Raw genomic sequence first — 12654 nt, 5'->3', positions numbered from 1 at the left:
AACACACACACACACACACACACAGTAGAATACAGCACATTAGCATTATTACTGCTATCAAAACTACAACTTTTCCAACCTACTCAACTGCTCATGGAAATAAAGCTACATATTACATATATTACATACATACACACATTAAAAATGGCAAAATATATAACAAATTTACTAAAAATAAATAGAAAGTGAAACTATAAAATAAAAGCTAATTCAAAATATTAAAATCAACTGTAATAGAATACAAATAACAGTCTAGTTAAAACAGCATCAGGTTAATTATGGTTTACTAAAAAATACAACTAAAGATATTTAAAAATAATAGACAAAACTGAAATTAATATAAACATAAATATTAGGTAAAAAACAGATATTTAGAAAAATGAAATTTGAAAGTTTACTTTGATGCAATAAAATTTCTAACAGTGAAAAAATGTAACCTAATTAGTAATAAAAATGATTACTTAAAATATTTAAGTAATTATAATCTTAATGTAGTAATGAATAAGTAATTACTAAATACATTTAACGTAAGTTTGTATAATATCATAACTGAAAATATACAATATTTGAAAGTAATTAAAATATAATAAAAACTATTATAGTATTTAAAGGACTGATGTATTCGGAAACAATTCAAACTCATTGATTAAAGCAGCAATGTAAGAGAAAGGAAGTGACACGCAGATAAAGGACGCACAGGTTCACTGGATTGAGGTCAGGGGTTCACCAGGGTCCAGTACTGTAAACATTTGCTCTCTCTGTGGTATAAAGAGCAAACGGTGCATTGTGGGACAGCGGTCGCTCTGTGCCAGTCTCCACCGGGCCTTCTGGCACAAATAACCCCATTGTGTGAGAGTGGGAGAGAGAGAGAGAGAGAGAGAGAGAGAGAGAGAGAGAGAGAGACAGTACTCCTTCAGTCCCTGCACTGCTGTGGCCTCGGGTGAATGACACACACACACACACACACACACACACACACACACACCAACGACCTTGAAGAAACAGCAGAAGAGCAGAAACGCAAGTCGACTGGACAGCTGAAGGAGAGATCTTGTGCTTTTATCACCGCGGACGATCCAGCACTTCACACACAAATCACAATCAAATGATAAATATAAAACAAAATGACATAAAAACACACACACAACACGACACACATATAATCTTACCAGTATAGTCAGGTCCATAAACATTTTAGGACACAGCACAATCTTTTATTATTTTAGCTGCTGACCAAACATATTCAAGTTACAGTATATATTAATGAATAAGATCATAAAGTGCACACTGTGAGATTTAATAATAATAAAGCAAAGAAATTAAATATCTATATAACATAAATACTATATTATATATTAAGTAATAAATAATAAACAATTATCCTCACTTAATCAATAAATATTTTATTGTTTGTATCTATAGTATAGACAGACACACACACACACATATAAGTTATTCGATTTTATATTATTTTAATTTTTGATCATGATAATTTTTCATTTACCTATACTATAATGTTATGACTGAAAGTAATAAAAGCCATATAAAGCTTGTCTCTTTAATTATTTAAGGCCATTTAAATGACAAAACACGTTTGTTTGAGACTGGATGGCTTTCCCACATTAATTTTAATGGACACACACACACACACACACACACACACAAGCTGCCTGTATGAGCGCCTGAGCATTCCTTACATATACAACCCACACACACACACACACACACACTCATGTTTGCTTGGCTATCTCAGTGAGGACACTCCATAGACTTCCACTGATTTTCTGTCAGGTTAATGATATTCTCGATCTGCTAGCATCTTCTGGCTGATGTACACGTCTTTCTCACTTCTGAGGACCAGTCAAGTGTCTCACTAGAGCGTTATTAAAGTATTTCACAATATTAATCAGGACATTTGGTCCTCACACACACACAGGTTTCTATCAGAGGTCAGAGAGTTTGCGCGGCGCTGACAGAATCTGTTCATCTGACCCATAATACTGAGCTTAATTCTGCCTCGAGTCCAGATCTCACATCAGACCAGATCAAACCACTGAAACACCAACATCACTCACATCAGATCCACTACAGGGATTTAAAACCACCACAGAGCAGTGATTACTGGAAATAAAACACATGTGAGATAAAACCAACTAGAGCAGCATTTGTCATGTTTTATTAAGGATGTCTAGATGTACTAATTTGACTAGGAAAAAAAATAATATTGAAAAATCTCTATGAACAAAATAAATATTAAATCTATATAAAAAACACAACTAACAAAAAAATTACAATTTTTTTTTTTTTTTACTAAAAACACTAACATATTATTAATATAATAAAAACGTATAAAAAAACATATTTGCTAACATTTTGCTAGGATATTACTGTTGACATAATATATGATATTTTATGTTAATAATAAAAAATAATAATATAGTTATTTATTATTCATGCATATTTTAAAAATATATTTTTTTAATGATTATAATGATCATATATTTACTATAGTTTTCTGTTTCCGGAAGGTTCTGCTCAAACTAAGTGAATGTGAGTAAGTCGAGGAAGTGGACGTGACTCATCATCCTCACATAAAGAAAGACTGATGAAGCCACAGCTACAGCTCCATCAGACGTGTATGGAAATAGAGATCATAACTCATGTGGATGGCGTTTGTGGTGGGAATAAGTTTGGACGCGATCATCTGATCACAACGACTGAGATATTTAATGACAAAAACCTGAAAAAAAGTCTGAAAAACCTGAAAAGCACAATGTTGTAGAAAGCTTCCAGATGTCTTAAAGTGTCTCAAACACACGATTCTGTTGATAGAGAAGAGCTGCTCGAGTAATAGAAACCAAACCTGAAATCAGGCTTATCAAATCACAATCGCCCAGATTTGATTAAATTAATATCATTTCAAATTGTAATAAGAAACACTTCTGAAGCGACTGTCAGTGACAAAGGAGAAGCTTTCAGGCTCCTAGTTTCTTCATAATGAAGACAATTAAGACATTAAAAAATTTAGGGGAAAAAAAGTAATATTTTATATAAAAAAATAATTTTTCTAAATATTGCTACTGTCATTTTACAGTTGAAATGCAAAATACTATTATTATTAGACTATATTTTAGCCACTGAGATACACACACACACACACACACACACATTACATTTAAATTTAGTCATTTAGCAAAGCGACTTACACATGATAAATATATATTATAGTAATGTTTCTTATTTTGTTTGATATATTCATTTAGTAAATTTATTGAACTTTCATTTTATTATGATTTAACATTATTTTACAATTATCTTATGTTATGATTACTACCACTTCATCTACTATTAGATATAAATTCTTACAACAGTAATTTTTTTTTTGTAACATCAATAATAGATCTAATAAAACAATTGTCCTCATTATTATTAAAAACAATAAATTATATAACAATAATAATCATAATCAGTCATTTTATCGTTTATTCTAATTTTTAGCAATATTTTTATACAGAATTAACAGCATTATTAATATTATTATTATTAACAATTATAACAACACTATTTAACATTAATAATGATAACCATTTTATTGTAAACTATTTATATTTTTAACAAAAACAATAGATCTCATTTGTTTTAACATTATTATTCAGTCAAAATAATCATAACCATTACGAATAATAATAATAGTATGTAATTTTATAGAGAAATACAGATTTTTTAAAAGTCATATTGATACTAAATACCTAAAAATAATAAGGGCATTTGACTTTTTTTTTTTTTTTTTTCAGAAAACACCTTTAAAAAATTTCTCTCCAAGTTGTAAAGAGAAGGATGGTGAATAAATGTGACCCTGTGAGTGCTCACCTTACACTTCATCATGTCCCGGACGCGCTCGGACATGGACTGACCCGCTTTGGGCCGGACGAGGATGTAGAGGGCCTTGACGTCCGGACAGGAGCGCAGCAGCTTCTCCATCAGCACCTTCCCCATGAAGCCCGTGGCTCCGGTGATCAGCACGTTCTTCCCCGCGTACCACTTCGAGATCGAGGCCATGACGACAGTGCTTCTCCTGAACACTGACACACAGAGAGAGAGAGAGAGAGAGAGAGAGGATGAGCGGCCCATTCACCTGATGTTTGTTTCTGTGTAAAGTGTGTTCATCCCATAGGTGTAATGGTTTTTATACTGTACAAACTGTATATTCTCTACACCTAACCCTAACCCTCACAGGAAACTTTGTGCATTTTTACTTTCTCAAAAAAAAAACTCATTCTGTATGAATTAGAAGTGTTTTGAAAAATGGGGACATGGGTTATGTCCTCATAAGTCACCCTCTCCTTGTAATACCTGTGTCATACTCATGCCATTATACAGAGTTGTGTCCTGATATGATACAAAAACATGCGCACACACACGCACATACACACACACACACACACACTAGAAGAGAAAGAGTATCTCCTGCTGCTATTACAAGAATCAACAAGACAACACAACATTACACAAGAAATTAAATTATATGTCATTAATGTAAAAAAAATAATAAAAAATATTATATATAATATTAATAATAAATGTGCAATATATTACATTTAACCCTTCAATATTCCATAATTTTTTTAACTTCAGTTATGAGTATATCTAAAAATTATATATTTTATAATCCTACAATCAGTCAGTCAATCAGTTAATTATGTATATACATTTTTATATATATATATATATATACACATATCATAATAATATTAATATTATATTATAATGATTATTTGGTTAAAATATCTTAATTAAAATATATATATATATATATATATATATATATATATATATAGATTATATATATATATATATATAGATTATATAAACAAATACAATTTCCTTTCTACATAACTAATAAATGTTATTCTTTTTAACTATAGTCATGATAAATAGACTCAAAATAAATGCTAAAAATAAAAAAAGTTTAAATAAATATATATAATAATATAACTGAAATGGTTTTAAATGATGTCAGCTGACATGTCCTCTTTAACAGTGTGTGTATACATACTGTACATACACATATACACTGAAACTGCAACTGGATAACAAATCAAATGAAGACAGTAAAGTGTTTTAATCAGTTGATTCCTCCGGACTGAAGTGAATCGAGCTCTGCTGCAGTGATATACGTCTCATTACATCACTGATACGAGCCTGCGCTTCAGACGGATCCTCATCTGTCCTCGTGATCTCCTCATCACACGGGACACTGAGAACATGACTGACCGGACCGAGCAGCTGCAGGTCAGAGAGGATGAACACCTCTGTCTCACACACACTCACACACACACACACACTCAGAGACTGACGTCTGATAGAGCAGAAACAACTCAAAGCAAACTTTCTTATCAGAAAACCAATGGACTGCTTAAGTTTGAGTTAGTTCAGGCAAATGCTTTCATTGGATAATATTACACAAATAGATAATTTCACTGGAGGATATTGTATAAACACATAAAATAAAATATATAAATTATATAAATGCAATATAAAAATACTAATAAATATATTATTTAAATATAAACAAATATATAAAAAATATATAAAGCTAAATAAATATATGTATGAATGAATATACTTAAGAATAAATAAAAAATAAACATGCATACATACAAACTATATATATATATATATATATATATATATATATATAGAGAGAGAGAGAGAGAGAGAGAGAGAGTATTGAAGTAAGGGAGATTTATTTGATAAAAAAATACAATAAAAATATAAAATGTTATTACAACTGATATGTTGAAAATAGCTGATTATTATATAATTTTGTAGGAAATGTAATACATATTTTTCTAGATTGTTTGATGCACAGAAAGTTCAAAAGAACATTATTTATCTGAAATAATCTTCTATTACATTATAAATGTCTTTTGACTTTTGATTATTTGAATACATCCTTGATTCACAAACAGATAACAGTTCTGCACACTTCTGTGTTTTGATCACAGTTGATGTGTGGAGCTCAGTTTGGAAACTTGTAGAAGTAGATCAGTTCCTCCCGAGCGTTTCTGAAGGTTTTCAGGTGTGAAGCGTGACACAACATCCTCTTTCCTGCACTGTTTTGAAGAACTTTAGGCAAATGTGTATTTGCCAGCTTTCAGTGTCACAGGGAGATCGAAAAGGAAATTGTATTATGCATTTTAATACAAAGAGCGTGCTAAATTCATCTTCCTGTCATTCCAATACACCTTCTAGATGGGTGTGTGGCCCATTCCATTCAAATTCAACTTTGTGTAATTCAAAGGAAGCCAACTCTTCAATCATGACACACACACACACACACACACACACACACAGTCCTCAGTATAGGATTACCACCACCCAGAAAGCAAACAGGTGACCCGTGGAGCCTTAACACACACGAACACGGCTATGACTTGGACGTCAACTACACCAGGGATTTATTATACAGTGTCAGACACGAGCTATATTCCAGCTGCGATCTGATCCAGTCCAGATACAATGCACCGCTTTAATTTGGGCTTGAATTACAGGAAGTGTGGACGAGAGCAACACGATCTGCTGAGAAGTGTCTGTTTCAGCCTCGCTTCCAGGAATGAAGAAACAACCATGATGCAACCCAACGAACAATCACTTTCACCAGCAAACAACACCTCAGCGCAGCCCGTCTGCGGCTAGAAACCAGTTAAAACAAACTACACATCAATCCACAGGAAACAACCTACCCAAACAGGAAGAGGCTTTCAGATATATTGAGATACTTTACCATTCAGATGCTTGGTTAATGCTTGGATGGATTAAATTGATCAAAAGTGACAGTAAAGACATAAAAGCTAAAAAAAAAACATGTATTGTCTTTTTTTTGACATTGTTAGAGCTTAAGCTAAAGTGATTGGTGACACCTGTCACTGAGATGAGATCATTTTCATTGCATTATCATACGTGTCTAATTTTAGTGTATGCTGCATCATTTTTAAATATAGAAATGGTATTAATTTGTTTTAACACAATATGACAACTCTGTGAATGATGTAAAAGCACTTTCAGATGCCATTTTTGTCATGCTATTAAATGTTTAATTATACAGCAATATTTAGAGTATGTTCGAATTCACTCGCCATACATTACATTTATGTGATCTATAGCCAAAATATACCCCAAAAAGTGGGGTTAAGAATATCAAAAACTAAACTTGGACAAATCTTTTCAAAGTTTGACATGAGATCAAAGTCAAAACAAAGGAAACAATGTTTCAGCAAATACATCACATAAGGAACAAACCAACTGCATTTTAAATGTAACAATAAAATGATTGACTGTGAGATAGGGCTGGGACAACGCTTCGAGGTCATCGATGACGTCGACGTATTTTGACGCAAAATATACGCATCGATTCGTCGTTTGCAAAACGTTTACCTTATGTGCGCTGAATATACGCGATGGCCGGATCAACATTCTGTCCAACGTTATATAACCAATCCAGGGGTTTTTCTGCATTGATCTTTTTTTTTTGGCGGCTGTCAAAGTCTTATTTGATCGGTGAGTGATGTAGAATGACAGGGCGCGTACGAGAGAGAGCCCCGGCTGTGCGCGCGCACTCACAGTTTTCAAACAACACGAGCGCTTCTTGCTCTCTCTCTCCCTTGTGCATATTATTAATCAAAATCATTAAACACGATAGAAAAAGGGCGAATCACCAAAGTTTCACGCGCGCTCGCGCACTCACAGTCTCCAAACTACACGAGCGCTGTCTTGCTCTCTCTTTCTCTCTCCCTCGTGCATAATAACCAAAATCATTAGACACGATAGAAAAAGGGCAGAACGTCAAAGTTTCACGTGGAGCATTCAGAGATTTTTTTTTCTCCATGACAGGCTGCTGGCTCCCACTGTTATTTTTTTTTTCTTTTTTTTTGGAAAAACACTCTCTGTATTAGCTTAAAGCCCTCAAGCTTACATGGGTTACTGTATTCTTTCAGTTGTTCTATACAAGTATTTTGGGTGACCAAAAAATAACAACAACTTGATGTCTGCATTCAATAAAAAAAATTGAATGCTAGACATCAAGTTGTTATTTTCATCTGAAAGAACTTTTTTTCAGTAAGCTAGGCCATATGTTTTCAGTAAGCTATGTGTTTTCAAGGCTTCAAGGTTTTATTGAATGCTATCTCTATACAAGTGCAAAGTAATGCATTCTTAGTGTTTTATTTTGTAATTTTAAGAGCAATAAACATATATTGCAATGTTAAGGAATTCATGTTTTTTTCATTCAGATATGTAAATCAACATGTATAAATTGTTAGTAGTCAATTAATGGGGAGATAATCGAAATCGAATGGGTCTGAAAAAATGAATCGTTAGATTAATCGATGCATCGAAAAAATAATCGCTAGATTAATCGTTTAAAAGATAATCGTTTATCCCAGCCCTACTGTGAGACCTTTATCATGCTCCAGCATGTGACATCATTTTGGAGGGAAAATGCAAGTAAGCAAAAAGCAGCAATGGATTTGATTGCCTATAGTCTGACATACATCTTAAGTAATACATTTCAACACAAACATATAATTTTTCATAAGTTCAAAAGGTTCTGAACTAATACTACGCACAGTAGGCATGTTGATTTACTGCCATTAGTCACATTAGAGACATTGAGTGATTTGAACATCCTCTGGGAGCACTGACAGCAGATCATTAGTCAATGCATCACTCCAGCACTCACTGCTCCACGTACATCAAGAGACGGACAATAATGGCATCTGACGCTCATATTCCAGCTGATCTACTGCTCAGAACAGCAACGACCCACAATTCTTCAGAAAAAGTATGTAAAGCGTTGTTTTCGTGCACCAATTAACATGTAAAATTATGTTTTCATGCATTAATCTTAATGCATGTAAAATGTTGCTTTTGTGCAGTAAAGTATGTCAAATGTTATTGTGCATTAATGAAAGTATTTAAAATATTTTCGTGCATTATGTAAAATGAGCACTAAGTCGTCTGTAAAATGTTGCTTTCATGCACTAATCATAAAGTATGTAAAATGTTTGTGCACAATAATCTTAAAGTGTATATAAATGATATTTTTGTACACTAATCAGAAAGTACTCATTTAGTTTTCGTGGACTAATCTTAAAGTACATTTTGGAATGGTCCCAAATCCTTTCTAAACAGGAACCAACTTCGCAACATGCCAAAGGAAACGACACAACATCCGCGTCCTCACATCAGAGAATGCAACGCTTCAAGATGCCTCCAGGCATGAAAGTCAAACAAACACAGAAACACTCACCTGAGGCTACAGACTTTACAGAGATGACTGTAAATCACACGTTCTTAGAAATCAATCCTAAAGCATTTTAGCACCATCAGACACTACAGATGAAACTGGCCCACATCCACAAGAGTCAGCAGGTCTGTTTGAGGTTATGGATGTATTGTGTTACATGAAAACATGCACATTCATCACTTTTATTAAGTAACAGTTTTCTGCAAGAAACTGATGTGAAGCTGTGTGGTATATAGGACACTCACAAAAATACCTTGCTTTGCCAAGCATAAAAATAAAGACATCAACCAATGATATCTATCTTTTAACTTCTCAACACTCACGGCTTCTTCAGAAAAAGTAAACATTTATCTGAAAGAAGGAATGACTGAATGGGTACTTTCTATAAATCATTCAATCATTCACCTGTTTAATAGGGCAGCAGTGGATTGTTGGTGTAGGGTTTCTGTCAGACGTGTTCTGGATAATTAGGCCTGTAGTATAAATAGCAGTTCCAAGTCACATTAATTCTAGCCCAGTCCAGAGGGAAATACACAGTTAAAATGACTACAAAATCTATTATGAGTAAAAGAGAACAGGAGAAGTGTGCAGTGTAAATATAGAAGCTGTGGCATGAACACAATGATCAAACCAGGGCTGGGTTTACATGCTCAGTGAATAACTTCAGGCCATCACTGAAGGAACTAAATAATAGTCTTATTTCAGTATCACGTCAACTAAGTTTTTATAAACTTTATTAGTTTCTGATCATTTGTATTAGTTTTTTTTTTTTTTTTAAATACCCATATATAGTTTTAATTTGTTTTAATTGCAGTTTAATTTTTTTGCATCATTTAAATATCTTTACACTTTTTATTAATAATTGTAATTAGTTTTCATTTTATATTTTAGTTTTCATTTTTTATTTTTAGTTCAAGTGAACTTGATGCGTTTTTTTTTTATCTCCATAAACTATAGTATTTTTTTTCAGTTTTAGACAAACTAAAAATCATAAAAAACATGAACACTGTTGCCAAAATAAAAGTTTGTTATTTTAGATCTATTTTTTTTTTTTAAAGTACATTATTTTAGGTTCATTTTAGTTTTAGGTAACTAATAACCCAGTTGAAGTATTATTTAAATAGTTTGCTTTAATATTTTATTTATACAATTAATACATTATATAAATATATATAATATACATTTTATCAAATTTATAAATGTAAGAAATTTAATTTCACCTTAATTTTTTGTTTTAGTTATATCCATTTAAATTTTTTTTTTTTGCTAAATCAAGTTAAACTTAAATGAAAATGGAGAAATGTTGCCTCAACAACTATACCTGAAATATATGTATGTATATGTATAGATATATATTTCTATTTCATTTCAATTATGGGTTTAGTTTTAATTAAGTCAAATAACCCTACTGTTCATTCAGGTATTATTATTATTACTATTTCAGTTTTTACTTCAGTAAACCTTTTAGTTTTACTTAATTACCCATAATAACCCTGGTTCAAGCTCAGATTTTAGTCTTTGGTTGTGTGTAAATTAAAGCTATGCATGACCATCCTCACAGCGTAGATGTGAGATTGAAGTCTGGTTTGTTTAATTGCGTGTCTGTTTTCACAGCGAATGCCACAGATTCATGTGTGTAAATATACGGCTCCTGCATTTGCTCTCAGTGTGACCCAAGAAGGCCTGCTGATCATCAAACCAGCCCTAATCTCAACATCCTCGCCTTGATCCTGCACTGTGGAGCGCACGGATCAAACTAAAGGTCACACGTAGATCAGTTCATCAACAAACAAGTGCATCAGAACCAGGCCTAGAATAAAACTCCCTCAATGCAGAACTGATGGTGAGAAACTGGTTTAAAATGCCACGAGCAACAGGCAGATTGCATAAAAGAGGCTCATTATTTGTCTGCAGATGGCCCTGTCTGTCTGTCTGTCTGTCTTCGGCAGTATCAGTGTCAAGGTCCAGACGTCATATTTAGCTCTATAAGATCGCAAAGTGTTACGTACATGCTGTGACCATATGAACTTGCTGGCATATCTCTACTGTACTTCAGCTCAGTCTCTATATATATAATGGCATGTGAGAGAGTATGTTATCGAACGGTCTCTGTTTAATGTAGCTACAGCAGCAAATGTACCTTGAGGCATCAACTAATGTATGATAAATAACTAGTGTAATTTACTGTACATTAACCTTTCAAAAACCATGTCCACCCCCAAGCCGTGGTTAACAGGGAGTGTTCTCAGAACTCTCTGCATTAATAGAACATTTGTTTAAAGTTAACTATGTTCTCAAAACATTAGCACAAAACATTTTGCTACATGTTTTCCCCTGAAGTATTGGCTGGATGTTCATTTAATGTTTTAAAAATGTTGCAGTTTGTTTCAGGCTACGTTTATAAAACAACAATGTAGTCAAAAACTTACGTTTTTCCCTTGCGTTTTTTAAAATGTTTCACATAGCCTACTATTACACATGCTTTATCTTTAAATATTAACGTCCATGTAAGACACAAATGACTGTGTTGACGAGGATACTCACAAAGACGGGGATTTCGACCGAGTGGCAACCTCCTGCTCTCTCTCGTGAAGCCTGCATGGAAGTGACTAAAACTGTAATTCATCGACTGGCCGCTAGAGGCTGGCTCCAAAAGGGAGTCAATCCCATAGACTCTCCATGTTAAAATTCCCAACTTTACAGAAAAAAACCTTTACAGCCTGGTTCAAAAACTACTGGTCTATATAGTTAATTTCGCCCTTCGTGCAACTGTAAGGGGGTGAATTTTTAGCCCATTTTCAATTATTCGGGAGTGACGCGCAGTTACATGCTGCCAAGATGACGACGGGCCGCTCCGCCCACTTTGAGCTTCAAAAACGCTCATCAGGAGTCTACGGGTGACGTCACGGACACAACATCCATGTTTTTTTACAGTCTATGATTTTGACACATAACTATGTATATTTTAACTTTTAAGCACAAGGCGTGAAAAATAACTCGTGTTTAGTCAGACGTTTGTACGAGCAGGTGCACGCCACACTATGGAAGGCCCAAAGGGTCAAAAACACATGAATTTTTTTTACATGTCAACAACACTTTAAACACGTAAACGACACGTATTTAACGTGTAAAAAATGTAGCATGTTAAATGTGTATTCAGCATGTTAAATACATGTCAAATTCAGAAGCACAATTCACCTAAGCAATAATTACAACAGTTGTGAGATAAAATATTTTAAATTATATATAAATATATATATATATATATATATATAATACATCACGAACATAGATCGGTGGCAAAGAGCGCATCTGATTGACAGAGAAACAATGAGATCTATCAGTCA

At 33.3% G+C, this 12654-nt stretch overlaps 1 protein-coding gene across 1 annotated transcript; it reads right to left on the bottom strand.

Moving 5' to 3' along the window:
* Positions 1-3773: 3773 nt before the first annotated feature.
* LOC113084274 (putative fatty acyl-CoA reductase CG5065) lies at positions 3774-12481 on the bottom strand (the record flags this gene model as incomplete). Its single annotated transcript, XM_026254810.1, has 2 exons — positions 11852-12481; positions 3774-4082 (listed from the first exon to the last, which is right to left on the bottom strand). Coding segments are annotated over exons 1-2 (391 nt in total), but the record flags the coding sequence as incomplete, so codon positions are not given.
* Positions 12482-12654: the final 173 nt, after the last annotated feature.

The sequence above is a fragment of the Carassius auratus genome, unplaced genomic scaffold (assembly GCF_003368295.1).
Source record: "Carassius auratus strain Wakin unplaced genomic scaffold, ASM336829v1 scaf_tig00039877, whole genome shotgun sequence".
Classification (NCBI taxonomy): Eukaryota; Metazoa; Chordata; class Actinopteri; order Cypriniformes; family Cyprinidae; genus Carassius; species Carassius auratus.
Note: the sequence above shows the minus strand (reverse complement) of the source record. Positions and strands in the feature narration are given on the sequence as shown.